Consider the following 22648-nt stretch of genomic DNA (forward strand, 5'->3'; position numbering starts at 1 on the left):
GTGCAAAACCCTCCTAAGGAACTCCTCTGCTCACGGCAGGAGAACTTACCTGTATGCAGGCTATATGCACACAAACATATACTCATATATCGGGCCCGCAAATGTGAACCAGGCCATTTCTGCAGGATAAAGCAGTATTTTACTCTAGGAAATGCCTTTAAAAATTACCCTCCCTCTGCAGAAATGGCATGAAATTACGTACATGAGTTTTGAAAATTCAAGTTACATGTGAAAATCCATAACACCCCCCCATGCCTCTGTTTTTTGCTCCCAGATTTATGTGTGTTTAGAAATACTCTGTGTCAGGTGCTGTTGAATTCAAGGGACTTTGCCCAGAGACCTTGCCTTTCTCCTGATGCTGAAAAGCACAGTACTAAGCCAATTTACGTAGGGGCCAATATACTAAGCTGTGTTAAAATCATCTATTAGCATGCATTAGCTGCCAGTTTTAATGTGGGCATTATTTCCTGGACAGCATTATGTTTAAAACCTGATGTACTAAAGAATGTTAAACCTGGTATTTTGTGAGAGATAATGCCAATGTTTACAACAAGTGATAATGTATTGTTGTTAGCCAAGGGGGAGGGGTGGGATTACCTTTAAATCTTAAGCCTGTTGGTTCACTTGCAGCCTCATTAACTAATTTTAACAATTGTCTGTTGACCTGTATGTTTGTCTTGCTTAGACTATAAGCTCTATTGAACAGGGAATATTTCTTGGGTGTTGTTTGCACAGTGCTGTGCAGATCAAGTAGCACTATAGAAATATTAAGTAATACTAACAGTAGTAAGAACCCTAGTGCAAGGCCCAAAGTGGGCTGCAATCACCTCCACAGTGCTGCACCCCTCCTCCCCGCCGAGTAAGACGAAAAGACCACCATAGACTGAACTACACCCACTGAATGCTGAAGGAAGGGGCTCCACCCCCACCCCCACCCTCCATCAACCAAATTCCCCTATCCACCCTGTCCAGAAGCTACAAGGGGCAAAAGAGAGTTCTCCATCCTGTAGTACCACCAGATCCACCATGTAACATGGTGCTGCAAACCTCAAGTGGTCCTTTGGCCCTATTTTGCCTGGCAAAGCCTGCAGTGCAAGAAGGAATGCTCTCTCCTGATCCCTTCAGCTTCTGGACAGGTGCCTTGGGTTAGTCTGAGGATCCCAGCTTGGGAAGGGAGAGCAACTGGGGAGAGTCATTGCACCAGAGGGGCCCCTTTTTTCTACAGCATCAGGTGGGAAGGGGTGGGGGAAAGTTGGCCTGGTGGTTGTCCTTCAGCATTGGAAATGTGGGGGTTGGGCCTCTTGTCAACAGTGAGTGGATGGGGATGGAGGGTCAGCCTGTGGGGAACTTTTTGTCTCTTTTGGGGAGGTGGGGGAGTGATTGTAGCCCACATCGGGCCTTTCATTACGCTTGACGGCTAACTCATTAGCTTAACTATACCTTCCCAAGGTATAATTACATTTTTGCATTTCCAGTGATTCATACAACTCTCTTTGCTTAACCCAGTGTTTCCCATCAGACCTAATCAGGGGTGCTACGGAAGCCTCCACTCTCTGAGGCTCTGATCTAGGCCAGCACCTGGGCTCTGCTCTTAGCACCTCTCAGCAGCAAGAGACACCAGTGGTGCTTCTTAAACGTGAAGGAGCGCCTTTTTGAGAATGTGTGTAATCATGCATACCTCTTCTTCCTGGCTACAGCATGAGCCCCAGATTGAGATAATTGATGGGCAGCATGCAGGGCATGGAGAGCTGGGCCCCACTTAGTGCTGCACAGATATTGCAGCCAGCACTTGCTCCTCTCCCCCCCTCCCGAGCATCCTCCTTTGAGTTCTTCCAGCCTCTGTCCTATTTCCAGGCTGAGTGAGATGGAGAGGACATGCATGGGACTTACTCTGCGTATTGGGAACAACAGTAGTGGAGAAGCTCTCGCAGCCGTATGTGGCGGCTGGTTAGGGCCTTGTGTATTAAGCATTTTCCCCATAGACACAGAATGGGAGGAAAAACCATAATGACAGATCTCCTCCACTAGTGCTGTTCCCAGCACTCAATAAGTTGCATACAGCACACAACATTTTGTTCAAATAGGTGTGCTTTGGGCTTCAAAAAGTTGGAAAACACTGGCTTAATGTGATGTGCAGCAATCCATTTTAAATTCTAGTGACTCTCTCTTTGTATGAATCTGTATGCACTAATGTCTTCTCATGTGTAAACAATTGTAACCCCCTCGGCAGGACAGATCCTTTAACTTGCATCTAGGGGCACTTAGAAAAGAAGAGAGATGAACCTTTCTGCACAGCACTCCTTCAATGTCTCTCGGTCTCTGCTTCACCCCACCAGATAGCTTTACTCTCTGAGCCCCAGGATTCCAGTGTGGGGACGAATGATCGTTCTTAAACCCCGTTCTTTGCAAGACCAGCCCTTTCTCCATCCTCTAAACACAGCACTGATAATTAACACTGTCTCTGCATCCAGTAAACACACATGAGAGGAATGGTGGTTTCCAACTTCTTTACTGATAGTTGATTAGGGGACTTGAATAATATTTATAGCTTCAATTATAGAGAGAGGAATAACCAGTAAAGAAAAAGGAGGTGATAATGCCCTTGTACAGGTCCTTGGTGAGGCCTCACCTGGAATTCTGTGTTCAGATCTGGAGACCGTATCTCAAAAAGAATAGAGATAGGACTAAGGTGGTCCAAAGAAGGGTGACCAAAATGATGTGTGGTTTGTATTGGAAGACTTATGAGGAGAGGCTGAAGGATCTAAATATGTAAACCCTGGAACAGAGGAGATGCAAGGGAAATATGATGCAGACCTTTAGATACCTGAATGGTTTTAATGATGGATGTTCCTTGAACCATTTCCGGAGAAAAGCAAACAGTAGAACTAGGGGTCACGATATGAAACTTCAGGGGGGACGACTCAGAACCAATGTCAGGAAATGTTTTTTCATGGAAAAGGCGATGGATACCTGGAGTACCCTTCCAGAAGAGGTGGTGAAGGCAAAAACAGTAAATGAATTAAAAAAGGCGGTGGATTACTAAAGGCTAGAGTTAGAAATTAAGAAAAGGGTCCATGGGGAGTAACCAGCATGGAGGGGTGACTAAACTAAACCAAACCAAACATGGGGATTATTACCCTTAACCAATTAGCTTACATAATTTTGACACAACTACAGCATTGCTCAACGGCAGCAGGGGAGGGGAATTGGATTCAGAGGACAACCGACACTGGGCCTGACTTACGTTCCAGGGTACTGATATGCCGACATTAGGGAAAAAGTGCAGGACTGCTTCTACAGCCAGTCCTAAATAAAAGCACTTTCAAGCAGCAGTATTGTATGAATTTTCAGGCAGGCTGCTCAACCTGTAGAAATGTTGCTAGCAGTAACTTTGTTATGGATTTGACAGTTACTTGGTTTTGATTTTTAACATTCCTACCCTTAACATAAGGCTTGGGGGTAAACCGCATGGAGCAACAGTTACAACCCTTAACAGAAACATGGGGGTAACCTGCATGCAGTGGCAGTAACTACCATAAGAAACTTGCTTGTCAGTCTGGATGAACCCTTTGGTCGTTTTCTGCCTTCATTGCTATGTTACTATTTTACAATATTAACTCCATTTTTATGTTAATTTGGACTAGCCCACAAGGCTAATGCAGCATGAATGCACACTAAACCCATGTTAACCTTAGCACATTTTAGTACATTGGCCCCCTTAGTGCCACGGTGTTGGGAATGACCAAATCAGAGGAACTAAAACACTTTTTACAGCGCACAAATCAAAATCTAAAAGGGCTAGCATAGTGATCTTATTTGTTCTAATTGCTGTGTGAGTTGTTTTAAATCGATTTTGCCAGTAGTGCTGCTGTCAAAGGAATGACATTAAAAGATATTCTGTTTTAAAACATGAACAGAGTCTGAATCATCCTGTTGTAGATTATAGCCCTTAAAAAATAATTTGGCTTGGCTGTAGGGCACAATAATGTCTTTTTCTTTTACGTATCCTGTTCTTTGCAGAAAAAGAGAGACAGAGGAAGAGAGAAAGGAATATGAAGCACAAAGCGTTGGGTAGCTGTGCCTCATATTCCTGTGTTACCTTCCTCTTTAAGCTGGTGTCCTGGAAGGCTCTGGGTGGGGCCTACTGTAGGCCGAGCAGAGTTTGTTTGTACGGTGCCTCTGGATTCACCACCGCACTGACTCACTGATTGTGGTTTTCATAGCCTACACATACTGTACCAGTCCATATTTGGTGTTGGTATTGTTCACCACATTTTTTAAACATCTGTGGTCTTACCATTCTCTTTGTGCTCTGAGTAGTTTCTCACAGTGTCAGAAGACTTGGGCATCTCATTTCTAGTTGTATGATACTTTCCACAGAAACACAAGTAGTGCTCTGTAGTGGTTTAGTATGAAAACGGAAGTAATTATTACTCTTGGAAGGTTTCTGTCATCAGAACAAATATTTGGGCAGACCAGGTTTTCTTAAAGAATTATATTAATAAATATGTAATAAAGCTCACATGAATGTAAGTGCATTGTGTAACAGAATGCTTTCCATGCCGGTAAGCTGCAAAAACAGCACGAGCCCGTGTTCATTCTCACCTTGGCCCATTTCTTTTTACATCTCTGGACTTCTACGTGCATTTCTATTCTTCTTGGCACAGCTCCAGTGAGCACTGCAGCTTCCGTACTCTGTAAACCCGCAGACTGGGCAGCATTGTCCTAGTTGGCATAAGCAGGCCAAGTGCACCCTTTGCAGTGCAGTCCAACTGACAGAAGAACATCATGAAGGGGGGTTGAGTTGTTTGAATGAGTCCCTGCTCCTCTGCCCGCATTGAAACCTGCAGGGAGCAGCAGGAATCCAACTTAAAGCTGGATTAACTACATGAGCATGAGCTCTCAGAAGCCAAATCTGCCACCTGCTCTGCTCTTTTTTTTTTTTTTTTCTTTTCATCTCTTTTTACTTATGCTTATTAGGGGCATTTTCAGCCTGCATCAAACAGCATCATTTGTAAAATCTGTAGTGATTTATTACGGGGATCCTCCTGTTCCGTACTTATGAAAAACCTTTTATTTGTGCATCTCATATTACTTTTGCCTGTCTCTTGCTTGCATCTGTACAGCACTGCAGACGTCTAGTAGTGCTATAGAAATGATAAATGTGGCCCCCACGCCTGTTATTTCCTCAGTTTGAGGACACTTATCTCATTCCCCATATAGGGGGCATTAGTCAAACTGCCCAGGGAGGAGATTGCAGTCTGGCGGGTTAACCGCAGGCTCCCCACAGAGTTCCCCCCCCCCGCTGGAAATCTAGACTGACATGCACACGCCAAGTGCAAAGTTCCTGCGAATTCTGCGCCCGCATTGAAGCAGGTGCAAAAATACATGCAGGGGTTTCAAAATTAAATCACCGTGCATACTCCCCCCCCCCCCCCCCCACCAACATAACCCCACCCATTTTTTAAAGCGCTTAAAACTGAGGGGGGCAGTGTTCCAACTGTGTTCTTACAGTCCATAGGTGAATGTACGTTTTATTTGCATAAATCGTTTGAATAGTGCCCTCATAGTGATTAGATCCTTCACGGCAAGACCCATGAAGAGGAAGGGAGAGGGCAAAGAATAAAAAAAAATTAGAAATATAAAAACACGACAGCAGAAGAAGGCCATCCGCCTATCTAGTCTGCCCCATCCAATCAACTGCTCAGCTCTACAATCCTGGCCATTCCCTCAAAGATCCCTTGTGCCTGTCCCAAGCTTTCCTGTACTCAGATGCTGTCCTTGTCTCCATCATCTCTGCAGAGAGATGTTCCATGCATCCACCACTCTTTCTAAAAAGAAAAGCTTCCATAGATTACGCCTCAAGCTATCCTTTTTTACCCTCATCCCATGACCCTTCTTTCTAGAGCCTCTTTTCCACAGAAAGAGGCCCACCTCCAGTGCATCAATACCTTGGAGGTATTTAAATGTCTCTACCATATCTCCCCCTATACCACTTTTCTTCTAGATTATACATGTTTAGTGCTCTTCCATTTAATCCCTTGTTAATGAAGGCATTAGCTATTACTCAATGATGCAGAGAGGTGCATAGGTTTAACTCATGGTTTCTTAACACTGGAAATTTAAATCCTGATCGGAGCTGGAGTCAAGTTACTTGGGAGAATGTTAGTCTATGGGACTGAACCTGACATGCATAGTGTACTCAAACTTTCTATGTACAAAATCACAATTTGTGCACAAATCATTTTCTGCACACAAAACATATTTTATGCAGCCCTGGATTTGTTAATAGGCACTCATTATACCTGTGACTAGGGTAAGAAACATTTAGGAGGCAGCAGGCTGGCTAAGCTTTGCTGTCCATTCAGCAGAGAACAGCCCTCTGCTACCCTGTAACAGTCTCTTACAGGAAGTGGAGAGGTTAAAAGCACCAAAAGTGCATAAAGATGGCAAAACCTTAAATCCATCCCTGGTTTTATGCACAGAGAATAAATAGGCTTTGGGCACAACAGGGGTTTAGCATGTCCAAAATGCACGTCCAACCCCCCCCCCCCCCCCCCGAAACTAATAGCGCGTTAGGAAAGCGGACACTCGGCACTAAGTGCCCATTTTCCACGCGTCTTTACCTAATGGTAAAACTTGAGATAACCCCCAATAAACAGGAAGAAACGCACGGAAAACGGGCGCTCAGTGTTCAGCACCCGCTTTCCTAATGCACGCCCAGCCACCTCTCCTGGGCGCGTGATACGATATTAAAGGAGGGGGTCATGCTAAAAAGGAGGCACTAGAAACAATTGTGTATCCCTAGTGCCTCCTTGGCAACGGATGCCCAGGAAAGGTGGCTGTCAGTGGGTTAGGAAAACAGACGCTCAATTTTACGAGCGTCTGTTTCCCTAACCTGTGCACAGCCGCGGGTTAGAAAAATTGTCGCTCGTAAAATTGAGCTCTGCTTTCCTAATCTGACCCGCCGGCACACTTTTTAAAAATTTTTATTTATTTTTTAACCTTTTGGTTCCTCCAACTTAATATTGCCACGACATTTAGTTGGAGGATGTACAGAAAAGCAGTATTTTCTGCTTTTCTGTCCACTTTTTCGTAAAATGTGCAGATCGGGCGCACATTTGTTTTTTCTGTATCTGGGGCGAATGACAGCCTCATGAACATGCATTTGTGTGTGATGAGTGCTATTAGTTTCAGGGGGGAGGGTTTAAATGCGCATTTTGGACGCGCTAAACCTCTTAAGGGGTAGTGGACGTGCATCCAATATGTGCATCCAACTGCAGGTAAAACAGTGCGCTCAGCTGAGTGCAATTTACTGTATCGGCCTGCATGTGAGTATAGAAAATGTGAGCTAAAATTTAGCTCACATTTTATTACATCAGGCCCACAGAGATCCCTTCTATTAATCTCAAGTAATTTAGGGGCCTATGCAATACTCCAAGGCTGAAACATGATATGCTAGAATGGGGTAACATTATAATGTAGGTTACTCACCAATGCATGGACCAGTAAGGAGCTGATGCAAAAAAAAAAAAAAAAAAAAGCCCTGAAAGCAGGTGCTGAGTGTTCAGCGCCCGCTTTCCTAATGCACCCCCAGGCACCTATCCTGGGGGCTCCATGCAATATTAACATTAGGGATCGCGCTGTCAAGGAGGTGCTAGGGTTGATTGCGTGCTCCTAGCGCCTCCTTGAAAGTGAGCGCCCGGGAGAAGTCGGCTGTCCACCGGTTAAGAAAATGGATGATGAATTTATCGGCATCCGTTTCCATAATCGACTGAGCGCACTGTTTAACCCGCAGTTGGATGTGGGTTGTGTTGGCGCATCCACAGCCCCTTATGCTAAAAGGGAATTAGCGCCTCCTCAACACGTGTCCAACGTGCCGCGAAACTAATAATGCTCATCACATGCAAATGCATGTTGATGAGGCTATTAGTCATCCCAAATGCAAAAAAATAATATGCGTCCAATACACACATTTTTGCACAGAAATTAACGTCTGCTCAGAGCAGGCATTAATTTCTAAGCGCCCCCAAAAAGTTTACAAAAAAGCAGAAAATACTGCTTTTCTGTACATCCTCCGACATAATATCGTGGCGGTATTAAGTCAGAGGAACGAAAGATTAAAAAAAAAATTTTTTTTAAAGTGTCGGCAGATAGGTTCAAGAAACGGACGCTCAGTTAACCAGCATCTGTTTTCGGAACCCATGGCTGTGCGCCGATTATGGAAACGGATGCCGATAAATTCATCATCCATTTTCTTAACCGGTGGACAGCCGACTTCTCCCGGGCACTCACTGTCAAGGAGGCGCTGGGAGCACGCAATCAACTCTAGCACCTCCTTGACAGCGCGATCCCTAATGTTAATATTGCATGGAGCCCCCAGGATAGGTGCCTGGGGGTGCATTAGGAAAGTGGGCGCTGAACCCTCAGCACCTGCTTTCAGGGCATTTTTTTTTTTTTTGCATCGGCCCCTTACTGGTCCATGCATTGGTGAGTAACCTACATTATAATGTTACCCCATTCTAGCGTATCATGTTTCAGCTTTGGGAGTCTGGGATAGCCATGCAAAGTCCATACATGGCAATTCTACTATGTACATAGAAAGTTCATTTTACAACTTTTATCCTCTCAATTAGTCCAATAACAGACATATCAGAAAATGAGCGAGAATGAAACTCCTAATTCATTTCCCTGTGATATGTGTACATGTGGGTTATCACATCATCATTTAGGAATGTGGAATCCTGTGTTCACATAACAGATTAGAGCCAAGAAATCTGTGTTTTCCTGCTATTAGACCAATTGATTCACTGAAGTTTCAGTGCATAAAGTCAAGTGTAGTTAAATCAGGGCCCAAGTGCTGCAAATGGTAGTAGCTGGGCCTGAAGAAGCTACAAAGAAATGTGACTTTGCAGGCATTTGTTTTAGAGGTTATCCAGACCACCACTGGATCCAGAGGAAGCTGCAGCCCCAAGCAGAAGCAATTTCCTTCCGACTGACTGCGGTTTATGTAGCCACAGGCTTTTCTTTCAGTTCTTTTTGTTTAGTTAAAAAAAAAAAAAACATGTTTTCTTTAAGGACCTCCTCAAGTTAACCAGTTCTAGTCCCGCATCTCCATATCCTTTAAATTCTCCCTATCTGTGGCATCGCTGGGGCCTCTTTGAGGAAGCTCTGATGAGTCCCAACATCATCATCTGCTAGCAGACAGAGGAAGAACAGAGTTTTTCATCTATTGAATTAAGGTCGGGGTTCTTCACTGGCGTTAAATCAAAGAACTAGTTCAGCACCTACAGGCTCAAGCTTGAATTGATGGATAGGGCTTGCTTACTTAACAGCTGTGCCATTTCTGTGAGATTGCTTGTAAAAGTCTGTCATATGCAATCTGCTTCCATGATTTTAAAATAACTTTATATATAATTTTGATTCTGCTTACTACCCTGTGTATGATGTTTTTGTTGCCTTCTGTTTTAGGTGGAACTGCTTTTCTGAGTACAGAAAAAACAACTGTGATAGACAGCACTGTCCAGCCAGGTACAAACAAGCCTCATGTTCGTTATGGAGAAAAAAAAACCAGTTAAAGATCCATGCCAGATTGGCAAAACCAAATAATCATTTGCAGAGCTCCTTGGCCTTCCTTCCCCTTATTGAGTCCCTTTCGCTAAAGAAACATGTGTTCTCTTTGCTCCAAAAATAAAAAATATATGTATTTTCCACTCTTCATCCAACAACAAATTCCCCATGGACAATAAATGAATTAATTTCTGTATAAGTAAATGCTAAGCAGTGACAACATACATTCTAGGCTGCCCCCTAATAAGAGCTGTGTTCTAAAACCCCATCACATCCATGGCATACATTAAACTGTGTTTACAGACTTCAACAAAACATAGCCACAATCTGATTTATTACGTTTTTCACAGCTTCTCCAACCCAGTGCCTCCACTGGGTGTCTGTTTTCTTTACCACGCTGCTGGCATATTTACAATAACCTTGTTAGTGCATGTTTCCAACATCGAGCTACAAACCGCTGTCATAAATGTGGGGAAAGGGCGAAGGTAAAAAAAAATGTGGCAGGGTCATGGAATTGTCTCAAGCGCTTCTGCAGTCTTTAGCTAGCTGCTTCTCTGGACTTTGCAGCGTCTTGGTTTCAGTTTTCAATAGTGTGATTAAGAAAAATTGAGCAGAAATGTGGAAGAGCTGCATCAATCTTTCGTCCCAGCATGGATGGCCCAAAGCAAAAAAAAAGAAATGTTGTGATCATTCAGTACCTGAGCTGGGAAGAAATAACAGATTTTAACAGCTCCCATTCTCTTCTGTGACACAGACACACTTCGGTCTGGTATATTAAAGAGAGAAGCCGTTGACTCATGGCGAAATCACATGTACAATGGAAGGCAAGAGGCACAAGACTGTGCAATCGAATTAAAATTATCTTCGCTTTTCCAAGGTCTCAGTCCAGTAACCATGAAACGAGTTAACAGTGATGTTATTAATTCACTATAATCCCCATGAAGTAGCAGCATTTTACATGGAAGCAAGAAGGAAAGTAAAGTGTTGCTATTTCAGGAGACGTAAAGTGAGACATATTAAATATAGAGCACCAATTCTGTGATAATGATTAGTTTTTTCTTTAAAAAAAAAAAAAAAAAAAGATTGCATGGCCGCTGAAGTCCTGTAGATTAGGGTGTGGCTAATTGCAGTTACCTAGAAGAGGGTGCTATTTGCTGCAATATGCTCTCAGTAAAACCAGTATTCTTCCCACAGCTTTGTTGATTGTATCTTTACTAAACAAAAAGAGCCTATCACTGGAAATCTCGAAATGTAAATTCTTGTACACTTAATCTGATTGCACAGTTATAGGGTTATTGCTTTCTGTAGCCCACATGATTACAGTCTTAAGCTGGAAATTCTTTTTCAAAATAGCATGCTGCGAACCTATACAGAAGCAGCTATTAGTTGGTCAGTGGCTATGGTTTTGTTCAGGTTGTATACATGGCGCCACAAAATTACATTAATAAGTTAGTTTGTAGCTACCAGTTTTGGACAGATGTTCACTACTCTGTGTCTAGTTTAATGCCAGCTACCTTTGTTTGGTTACGTGCACCCCAAGAATAGTCATTTGCGTACTGTTGAAAGGTTTGTCTCAGAAGAATTGCCTTCAGAAGACAGAAGTTGTTGATGAGGGCATGACTTCATCTAGCATGTAGATAATGGTAAATGTAAGGAACTAAAACCCCTGTAAGTTAACAGGAATTTCCTTGTTGATGGGGATAGGGGTGCCCAGCTGTTTGTGGTGCTTCAGGAATAAATTAGTGTGTAGTAATATGCATGCCATAACAAAAGGCATTTCTGTTAGGTACAGCAAATAAATATACTGTACCTAGACAAGGCTGGCAGTGCAGTAGAGCTGAGAAGTCCAGAGATCTTGGTTTAATTCCTCCGCTCATTAACCACAGTGTAATTTTTGTCAAGTCTCTTCCCTGTGTTGAGGGACATAGTATTAGGACACTGATGATCAGTGGTAAAATATTAATATACTGTAGATACCTTCAGGATGTTTATTTGTCCTTTGTCAAAACATAATAGTTAGAAGCTCCCAAGAAGATTCTGATTTTATGTGAACTTTTGTTTCATTTACTATAACCAAATTCTTCCTAGAGCTAGAATTTTTAATTTGCCTCTGGTTTTGTTTATAGTTTGTGGGATGGTTTTCTTACTGTTGAGGCCTCACCTGACTTGAGATGTCTCCCATTCTGACAATACCTTTTATGAAAGTTATTTTTAGCTGAAAAATTGTCATTGTCCAAGGTGGTGATTTGCTGATTTGATTACCCAAAGCACAATCGAAGATCTTTTCTCAGAAATGTAAAATCTCCCTCTCTCTCTCTCTCTTGCCTGCTTTTCCCAAGGATATTTCTTTTCAAATGTCTTAAGTTTAAATAAATAAAATTACTTTGTGTAGAAGACTGGAGTAGGGTTGAATAAAAGCTAAAAACAAGATGTGATCTCATCCTGACCATAATATACCACGTAATACCAGACTTCCCTTGTTTTACATGAAACTTGTTTTGAAATGTAGGCTGAGTGGAATTGGCCAGATGCCTTAATTTTCAGCGTTCTCCTTTTCAACACTGCCATCTTGTGGTCCAGTTGAATTATGGGAAAGACCTTAACTGCAGGCCTTTACAATTATTGCTTGATAGTCCAGGGCTGAGGAAACTGAACCCTTTTATTTATTATTTTATTAAAACTTGATTGTATGCTTCACATCCACACAGACATCAAAGCATGGAAGTCCTCTTATGACTTTGGTTTTCTTGCTTAGATTGGATTTGAACCTTGGTATAGATGTTCATATGTTGTAGTGTTAGGGTTTAGCAAGCTAAGTTAGAATTTTGCAGTTATAGAATCAATAAGGGATATTTTGCAAGGCCCATAACTTCTGCAGTAACCTGAGGAGTAGCAAACATCAAAATATTCTTGAATTTTGCCATCAGAATACGTGATTATAAATATTATGGCAGATTTGCCTCTGATTGTCAGACTGTATAGAGACATGAGAGAATATTTATTTATTATTTATTTATTTAAAAAGTCTTCTATACCAATGTTAGTCGAAACATCACCTCGGTTTACATGGAACAAAAGCAACGGAAATTACAAGTAACAGGGGAAGGGTAAGGGGTACAAAAAACCAATAGGAGAGCAGAGAAACATAGGAACAAACAACATATGGGCCAGAATATGGGCCAGATTTGAAAAAGGTTACGCATGTAAATGGTCTTACGCGCACTGGGCTTATTTTAAAAAGGCCCGGCAACGCGCGTAAAGCCCCGGGATGCATATAAGTCCCGGGGCTTGCCAAAAGGGGCAGGGCAATCCCAATCACAGCGGCCATTTGCCGCTGTGATTGGGATTGCGTGACGGCAGTCGGACTGAAGTAAGTTTAGCAACAAAAAATAGAACTCAAAAATGGTAGGTGGGAAAAGGCGGGGGAGGGAAGGGAAGGTAGAGTGGGGGGGGGATAGGGAAGTTCTCTCCAAGGCCGCTCCGATTTCAAAGCAACCTGGGAGGGAACAGGGGAAGGCAGAGCAGCTCGAAGTAGGCTCTGCACGTGCAAGGTGCACAATTGTGCATCCCTTGCACGCACCAACCCGGGATTTTATAACATGTGTGCGCATGTTATAAAATCGGGCATACATGTGCGCGCGCCGGGTAGCACGCACACATGTACGCCCATGCGCAACCTTTTAAAATCTACCCCTATGGTAGCAGTTGTGTGAAAATTGATATTGGTGTATGTCAACAATGTTATCCATCTGTAGATTGCTTGAGAAATAATCATTATTTTAACAAACATTTGATAGCTTAGGTTATATCTCAAAAAAAAGAGAAAACTATTAAAATTTGTAAACTGGCATATTTTAACATGACTTCTCATTTCCCTCCCTACTTCTCTCCTGAAACTAAAGACATGCCGACTCTTAGTTTCAACTGTGACTTTGGCTGGGGATCACACAAGACGATTTGCCATTGGATACATGACACCCATGCGGATTTGAAGTGGGCAGTGCTGACTAGTAAAACCGGGCCTGTTCGAGATCACACAGGTAAATACGAGAGCACACCATTTCTTCATGAGAGATATTTCATTTGTCTACCAAAAGATGTTCCCAATGTCGATTATTATCTTACTGCAGTTTTTGAGCAAGATACCTATGATCATTTCTGTGCTGAAATATTAATTTTGGAGTTTATCCCAATCTTTTAGGTTATTTATCTTGCACTATGTAAAATTTGATAAAATGAAAATAAAGAAAGAAACAAAATAATAAAGATTCCCACAAAACTGTTGAAAAAATATCACAAACAAAATTAAAGACACCAGTAATCATGTAACATAAATCTTAATTTTTGAGACAGTCATACATGATAAAAAAAAAAATGTCATCATAGCAAAAAAAAAAAGCAATTTGTAATCCTAGTCCCATATTTTTTTTTCATCTTTTCTTAGTACTTAATACTAAAAACATTCCACTGTGAAAATAATCTTGAATAACCTATAAACACACTGGACACAGTTTTGTCTTTCATGATCACCTACTTCAGGAGTGCACGTTCTCACGGAATGGTCCCTCCTCCATCTCAAATCTTAAAAAAAAATGCTGGGATTTAAACCAACTCCTCCTCCAGATGTAACCAACAGGACCGTGATTACAAATTAAGTGTTGTTGGTTTTTTTTTACCACATATGACTATCCCTCTAAAATTAAGATTTATGTTATGTAGTTAGCTGGTGTCTTTAATTTTGGTTGGAATAAGTGTAGAAAACTGTCTCCTCAATAACACAAACATGGGCACGAACGGCATAGGAAAATGTGGGAGGGAGGTTCTGGAAGCCAAATTTAGGCTCTTAGGTAGAAAACTTAAATCCAGAACCTCCAGGGTAGCATTCTCTGAAATGCTCCCTGTTCCACTTGCAGGTCACCAGAGGCAGGCAGAGCTCTGGAGTTTCAATGCATGGATGAGACGATGGTGCAAGGAAGAGGGATTCAGTTTTGTTAGGAACTGGGAAACCTTTTGGGGAAGGGGGAGTCTCTTCCAAAGGGATGGGTTCCACCTTAACCAGGGTGGAACCAGACTGCTGGCGCTAACCTTTAAAAAGGAGATAGAGCAGCTTTTAAATTAGAACAAAGGGGAAAGCCGACAGTCGCTCAGCAGTGCATGGTTCGGAGAGAGGTATCATCAAAGGATACTAATGATGCATTAGAATTAGGGCATCCCGACAGTGAGGTTCCAATAATTAGAAATGTAGTCCAAGTGCCTGTAACTAAAAACTCACCTGAGCTAAAAAATTCTAACTTATCCCTATCAATTAAAAAGCAAAATGAAAATACAAACAAAAAACAAACTTTGAAATGTTTGTATGCTAATGCCAGAAGTCTAAGAAGTAAGATGGGAGAATTAGAGTGCACAGCAGTGAATGATGACATAGACTTAATTGGCATCTCAGAGATATGGTGGAAGGAGGAGAACCAATGGGATAGTGCTATACCGGGGTACAAATTATATCGCAATGACAGAGAGGAGCACCTGGGAGGTGGTGTGACACTTTATGTCCGGGATGGCATAGAGTCCAACAGGATAAACATCCTGCATGAGGCTAAATGCAAAATTGAATCTTTTTGGGTAGAAATCCCTTGTGTGTCGGGGAAGACTATAGTGATAGGAGTATACTACTGTCCACCTGGTCAAGATGGTGAGACGGACAGTGAAATGCTAAGAGAAATTAGGGAAGCTAACCAAATTGGTAGTACAGTAATAATGGGAGACTTTAATTACCCCAATATTGACTTGGTAAATGTATCATCGGGACACGCTAGAGAGATAACGTTCCTGGATGGAATAAATGATAGCTTTATGGAGCAATTGGTTCAGGAACCGACGAGAGAGGGAGCAATTTTAGATCTAATTCTCAGTGGAGCACAGGATTTGGTGAGAGAGGTAATGGTGGTGGGGCCGCTTGGCATTAATGATCATAATATGATCAAATTTGAATTAATGACTGGAAGAGGAACAGTATGCATATCCATGGCTCTCGTGCTAAACTTTCAAAAGGGAAACTTTGATAAAATGAGAAAAATTGTTAGAAAAAAACTGAAAGGAGCAGCTACAAAAGTAAAAAGTGTGCAAGAGGCGTGGTCATTGTTAAAAAAAAATACCATTCTAGAAGCACAGTCCAGATGTATTCCACACATTAAGAAAGGTGGAAAGAAGGCAAAACGATTACCGGCATTTTTAAAAGGGGCGGTGAAAGAAGCTATTTTAGCCAAAAGATCTTCATTAAAAAATTGGAAGAAGGATCCAACAGAAGAAAATAGGATAATGCATAAACGTTGGCAAGTTAAATGTAAGACATTGATAAGACAGGCTGAGAGAGAACTTGAAAAGAAGTTGGCCGTAGAGGCAAAAACTCACAGTAAAACTTTTTAAAATATATCCAGAGCAGAAAGCCTGTGAGGGAGTCAGTTGGACCATTAGATGACCGAGGGGTTAAAGGGGCACTTAGAGAAGATAAGGCCATTGCGGAAAGCTTAAATGATTTCTTTGCTTCAGTGTTTACTGAAGAGGGTGTTGGGGAGGTACCCTTACTGGAGAAGGTTTTCATGGGTAATGATTCAGATGGACTGAATCAAATCACGGTGAACCTAGAAGATGTGGTAGACCTGATTGACAAACTGAAGAGTAGTAAATTACCTGGACCGGATGGTATACACCCCAGTGTTCTGAAGGAACTAAAAAATGAAATTTCAGACCTATTAGTAAAAATTTGTAACCTATCATTAATATCATCCATTGTACTTGAAGACTGGAGGATAGCAAATGTAACCCCAATATTTAAAAAGGGCTCCAGTGGCATTCTGGGAAACTACAGACTGGTTAGCCTGACTTCAGTGCCAGAAAAAATAGTGTAAAGTGTTCTAAACATCAAAATCACAGAACATATAGAAAGACATGGTTTAATGGAACAAAGTCAGCATGGCTTTACCCAAGGCAAGTCTTGCCTCACAAATCTGCTTCACTTTTTTGAAGGAGTTAATAAACATGTGGATAGAGGTGAACTGGTAGATATAGTATACTTGGATTTTCAGAAGGCGTTTGACAAAATTCCTCATGAGAGGCTTCTAGGAAAAGTAAAAAGTCATGGGATAGGTGGCGATGTCCTTTCGTGGATTGCAAACTGGCTAAAAGACAGGAAACAGAGAGTAGGATTAAATGGACAATTTTCTCAGTGGAAGGGAGTGGGCAGTGGAGTGCCTCAGGGATCTGTATTGGGACCCTTACTTTTCAATATATTTATAAATGATCTGGAAAGAAATACGACAAGTGAGATAATCAAATTTGCAGATGATACAAAATTGTTCAGAGTAGTTAAATCACAAGCAGATTGTGATAAATTGCTGGAAGACCTTGTGAGACTGGAAAATTGGGCATCAAAATGGCAGATGAAATTTAATGTGGATAAGTGCAAGGTAATGCATGTAGGGAAAAATAACCCATGCTATAGTTACACAATGTTAGGTTCCATATTAGGTGCTACAAACCAAGAAAGAGATCTGGGCGTCATAGTGGATAACACATTGAAACAGTTGGTTCAGTGTGCTGTGGCAGTCAAAAAAGCAAACAGAATGTTGGGAATTATTAAAAAGGGAATGGTGAATAAAACGGAAAATGTCATAATGCCTCTGTATCGCTCCATGGTGAGACCGCACCTTGAATACTGTGTACAATTCTGGTCGCCGCATCTCAAAAAAGATATAATTGCGATGGAGAAGGTACAGAGAAGAGCAACCAAAATGATAAGGGGAATGGAACAGCTCCCCTATGAGGAAAGACTAAAGAGGTTAGGACTTTTCAGCTTGGAGAAGAGACGGCTGAGGGGGGATATGATAGAGGTGTTTAAAATCATGAGAGGTCTAGAACGGGTAGATGTGAATCGGTTATTTACTCTTTCGGATAATAGAAAGACTAGGGGGCACCCCATGAAGTTAGCATGTGGCACATTTAAAACTAATCAGAGAAAGTTCTTTTTTACTCAACATACAATTAAACTCTGGAATTTGTTGCCAGAGGATGTGGTTAGTGCAGTTAGTAAATCTGTGTTTAAAAAAGGATTGGATAAGTTCTTGGAGGAGAAGTCCATTACCTGCTATTAATTAAGTTGACTTAGAAAATAGCCATTGCTATTACTAGCAACAGTAACATGGAATAGACTTAGTTTTTGGGTACTTGCCAGGTTCTTATGGCCTGGATTGGCCACTGTTGGAAACAGGATGCTGGGCTTGATGGACCTTTAGTCTGACCCAGTATGGCATGTTCTTATGTTCTTCTGAAAATAGAGCCCAATAATTTATTTATTTATTTATTTACATATTTTTGTTAATTGTCTTACTGTTAAAAATGCCCAAAGCAATGTACAATAAAATAAAATACCTAAAATATAAAATATAATACAATTATACATATTCCTATTTCAAGCAAATCTTCCACATCCAACACAACCATGCCCTTAAGAAATACATCTGACCAGGTCCCCTATAACTGATACATGATTATCTCATAGGGTTGTTTCTTATCCAAATGTTTCAATTAAAAATTGCACACTTCATCCAAGTTTTCAGTTTTCTCCGAAAAAGCTTTAACTCTTTTTCTGCCCTTATATCATTAGGGCATAAAGGTGGAACAGAGGCTGAAAAGGACTTATCAGATAGTTTCAAATGGCAGAACATTTTTGATGGCACCAAATGTACTAGAATGTAAATTTCTTGTTGTTTCATACCATTTTAAACTATTTTTCAAATGAGGTGAACCATTTTTCCTCAAACTTTTAAAAGCCAAAATCAAACATTTGAATTTACATCCAGCAACCAATGTAAATGTAATAGCAGAGGCATTGCTGGTGTTCTTCTTGAGCTACCTGTCATAATCCTAGCTGCCACATTTTGAATCAATTGTAGTTTCCTAATAATTTTACTGGGTAACCCCATATAAACAGAGTTACAATAATCAATTTGATTCAGGATTAAAGCAACACCACTGCCTGCATGCCTGCAAATCCAAATAAGGTTTCAGCTTTTCACCATTTTCAGTTTCCAATAGATATTTCTGGCAACCTGCACAACCTGCTTCTCCAAGGTCAATTTTTCATCCAAACTAACCCCTAATGATCTTACCTGCTTTTTACACACCAACTCTACATTTCCCAATTTGGGCCAATCCTCAATTCCTCCCCTTCCCAACTACAAATGTTCTGTCTTAGTAGTGTTTAAAACCAAGCAATTCTCCATTAAACAATCCTTAACCCCCTGTAAACATTCATTCACGCATATCATTGCTTCCTTCTGGTTGCATCTCAGACTGGCGACAATCTGAATATCATCCGCATAAATATGCACATTAAATCCAAATTATCAAATACTTTTCCCCAATGGTGATAGAAACACATTAAAAAGCAGCGGGGAAAGGGAGGAACCTTGCGGTTCTCCCAACCCCATAGTTTTCCACATTGATCATTTACCTTGAAAAAAGACACATTGCAATCTATCCTTTAGGTAATTTTCTAATCATTTTAAAACCACTCCAACGATCCCCAGTTCCTTACATCTCTGCAGTAAAATAGAGTGATCAACTAAGTCAAATGCACTTGACAAGGCTAATAGGATTAACATAATCACCTCCCCCCCATATCAATACCCAATAACAACTCATCCATCATCTATCTATTCTACATATTTTTCTAAAACCTTCCATGCAGGCAGGCTACTTTTCCATGGGCCACCCTGTAGCAAGAATAGCGCCTGTGTAAAAAAAAAAAAAAAAAAGGAGTGTGGTTAGGGTAATGTTCCTGGTACCACTTCACATAGGTATTTTACCGCAATGTGTGTTAAATTTATCGCACCCGTGATATTTTCACATCACAAGCTGAGAAGTGCCTGGACAGGCTTTTATCGCATTTTTGGCTGCTGCTCATGAGAGAGAGAGAAAGATTCTCATAAAAAAGTTTACTATTTATACCACTGTAAGAGGGGGCACTAGTAACTCGGAGTGAGATTTGTGGGGGTGGGATAGGTTCTGGGGGGTATTTTAACATGTACAGTCACATATATGAACAGCACAGTTACCATCAGTGAAGATTTAATGTGATTTGGAGGGATGAAAGGTGAAAGACGAGTAGATTTGTACCATGTTCTCTCAGTGCATAAAGCTAGGTAGAGACTGCACGGTACAAATCTACTCTTCTTTTACCGTTCATCCCTCCAAATCACATAAAATCTTCACTGATGGTAACTTTGCTGTTCGTATGTATGACTGTGCATGTTAAACTGCCCCCCCAAACCAAACTTCACCTTGTGTTACTAGTGCCCCCTCTTACAGTGGCATAAATAGTTAAAAAATCAGTGGTCTCCACAGAGGTGCTCTCTCTCTCTCTCTCTCTACACATTTCGCAATGCAATATTTATCGCATGCATTATGGTGTTATTGTGGGCATTAGGTCTCTAACGCCTGCAATAATGCCCTAACACATTTTGAATCTTAGAATCTTAAATAACATTTTAAGATTGTGTTGTGAAAAGTGAATTATTCCACCATAGTATTTCCACTTCCTTAATACAATCTTGTTAGAATGATCTGAATTACCCTTTCTCCACTGTATTTTATCTTCCAGATCCCCAGTTTTTTTACCTTTTTCTCTCTAAACTACGACAGTAACTTTTCAGTTTTGCTAACTCAGTGGTATATACCATGGATATTTTACTCTCTTCCCACCAATTACATTCTTACTTTTTTCCCTCATTCCCACCTCTACTTTACTATCCTCTATCATTTCATAGCAACCTTCAACAATATTTTCCACATTCCCCTCTTCTAATCTCCCTCCATACTTATCCATAACACAGTATACCTTATTCCTAAACAATTCTGGATCCACCTTTCCCCAGTGCGATCTAACATTTTCACATACCTCTTTTTTTCAACCTATTTTTAATAAAATGAAGATTTTACCAAATAATGATCTGACCATAAAATCTGTTCCATTCCTTGAAATCTCGATTAGCCTGACCATCATGCTAAAGATGAACCTAGAATCAAATCTTAACACGGGCCCTTTCCTATGAGTAGGTTCCGAAACTATTTGCTCCAAATTACTTACTTTTAACTTACATAAAAATCCCTTATCTCCATACCTGTATTTTTTTTCCTGATGCAAATTAAAATCTCCTGATATCAAGTAAAAGGGGTTATTAATAGCCTGAACTATTAAGTTCTCTAGAACTTCTTCCATTTTTCCCCTGTAATATCTGGGGGAAGGGGGAGCAGTACCATATAAATAAGCATATTGGCTCATCATACTCTAATTTTACTAGGAGATATTCACAATCATTCATTCCCTCCACAGCCATCTTTTTTAATGGTAAATGTTGCCCATACACAATTGCCACCCCTTTTTCCACTTCTATTACACGTTATAATATTATACTGCTTTGGACAAATTTGTGCGAAAGCTATCCCTGAATTCTCCTTAAGCCACGATTCAGTTATACACACCACATCCAGTCCCCTCTCTAATATCATATCATAAATTTCCAACTAATTTTTCTGAATTGATCTCGCATTTAACAACATACAATTAAATTCCCCCCTCTGCAGTACATCAACTCTTTTCTGCACTTTGCCTACCATCATAATCATTTTCAAACATCTCTGTGAATATCTATCCTTCCTCTCTTGTACTCTCCTCCCATTAGATTCATATCTCCTTCTACCTCATAATGATTTAATAAATTGACCCTCCATTTCACTCCCAATCGTCTCCCAAAGAGGCAACCCTCTTTGGCTCACCTCTTTGGCGAGCCGCAGTAGCGGCTTATCTCAGATGTTTTATATGTTCCCAGGCAGGCAGGGTCAAGTGTTACTGTGTCAGCAAAGGGGGCAGGGCCAATGAGCCCATTTGTCCAGGGGCTAGAATTCACTCTGTACTGAGGTAAATTTAGCTGAATCTTATCTGTTCAGGGAATAAACTGAGTTAAAAATAAGCAAATAATACAGAGCTTTAATATCATGTGAGGCAGTGGCTTCAGCAAAATGGTTTAACCCTTAACCCAGCAAAGACAAAAGCCCTGTGGTTAAGTAGATTACCATCTCCTACCAACCTACCTAACATCATCGTGGATGGTCAGCCACTTGTCTTCGCCACCGCCATCGGTGCTCTGCGTGTCCAAATGGACTCCACCTTCAATTTTAAGTCCCAGTTGAGAGCCGTAGTAAGATCTGCTTTTTTCAAGCTAAGAGGCCTCCACCCATTGAAACATCTTCTACCCATACCAGACTTCAGAATAACAGTACAGGTGCTTATATTATCCACCTCATACTAATACAGTTCCTTATATATTGGGCTGCCACAGTATATGTTAGGGTACTTCAGCTATTACAGAATGCCGAAGGCATGTTTAATCATTTCCCATTCAGTCAGAGAACATATTTCCCCTGTACTCCAACAATTACATTGGCTTCCTATCCAGGACGGAACTCAGTTCAAATTGATGACCTTGGTTTACCAAAGCCCTTTACTCTGATGGCCCAGTCTACCTCAGCAATAAATTGGTTAGATAAGTTCCTCAGCACTCCATGAGATCAGTGGATAAAGATTTACTGATTGCTCCCATTGTTAAAGTCAGTTGGCTACAAACCATTCACTCCAGAGCCTTTTCTGTTAATGGACTGTTCCTCTGGAACTCTCTACGTGTGGCATTAGAAAACCGTTAAAAGCTTTGATTTTCATTCGGCCTTCACGTAAATCTTGTGTGTGTTTATCTTTTATTATGTAGGTGATGTTTTAACTTAAATTGACTTTGCTATTTATGTTTGCTTGTATCTTTTGCTTTGTTAACCGCTTAGTATGCTCCTCCGGCATAGGCGGCCTAGAAAAATCTGTAAATAAACAAATGGCTTGCACTATTAATATTAGGAGATAAAACTGTAAAAGAGTTATCTATTGGCTTGTAAGTTTGACTTACTCTTGCTGAAAGGGTACATTTTCTAATATTGCATGGAGAACGGGACTCATTGGCCCCCACGGCTTTTTCCC

The 22648-nt window shown here is 41.0% G+C and overlaps 1 protein-coding gene across 1 annotated transcript in view; it reads left to right on the forward strand.

Moving 5' to 3' along the window:
• Positions 1 to 22648, forward strand: part of NRP1 (neuropilin 1) — a 487056-nt gene that overhangs the window by 431196 nt on the left and 33212 nt on the right. Inside the window, 2 exon segments of the mRNA XM_029587037.1 lie at positions 9472 to 9531; positions 13473 to 13610. Coding sequence (XP_029442897.1) covers positions 9472 to 9531; positions 13473 to 13610 — 198 coding nt within the window.

This window comes from Rhinatrema bivittatum, chromosome 2, assembly GCF_901001135.1.
Source record: "Rhinatrema bivittatum chromosome 2, aRhiBiv1.1, whole genome shotgun sequence".
Lineage (NCBI taxonomy): Eukaryota > Metazoa > Chordata > Amphibia > Gymnophiona > Rhinatrematidae > Rhinatrema > Rhinatrema bivittatum.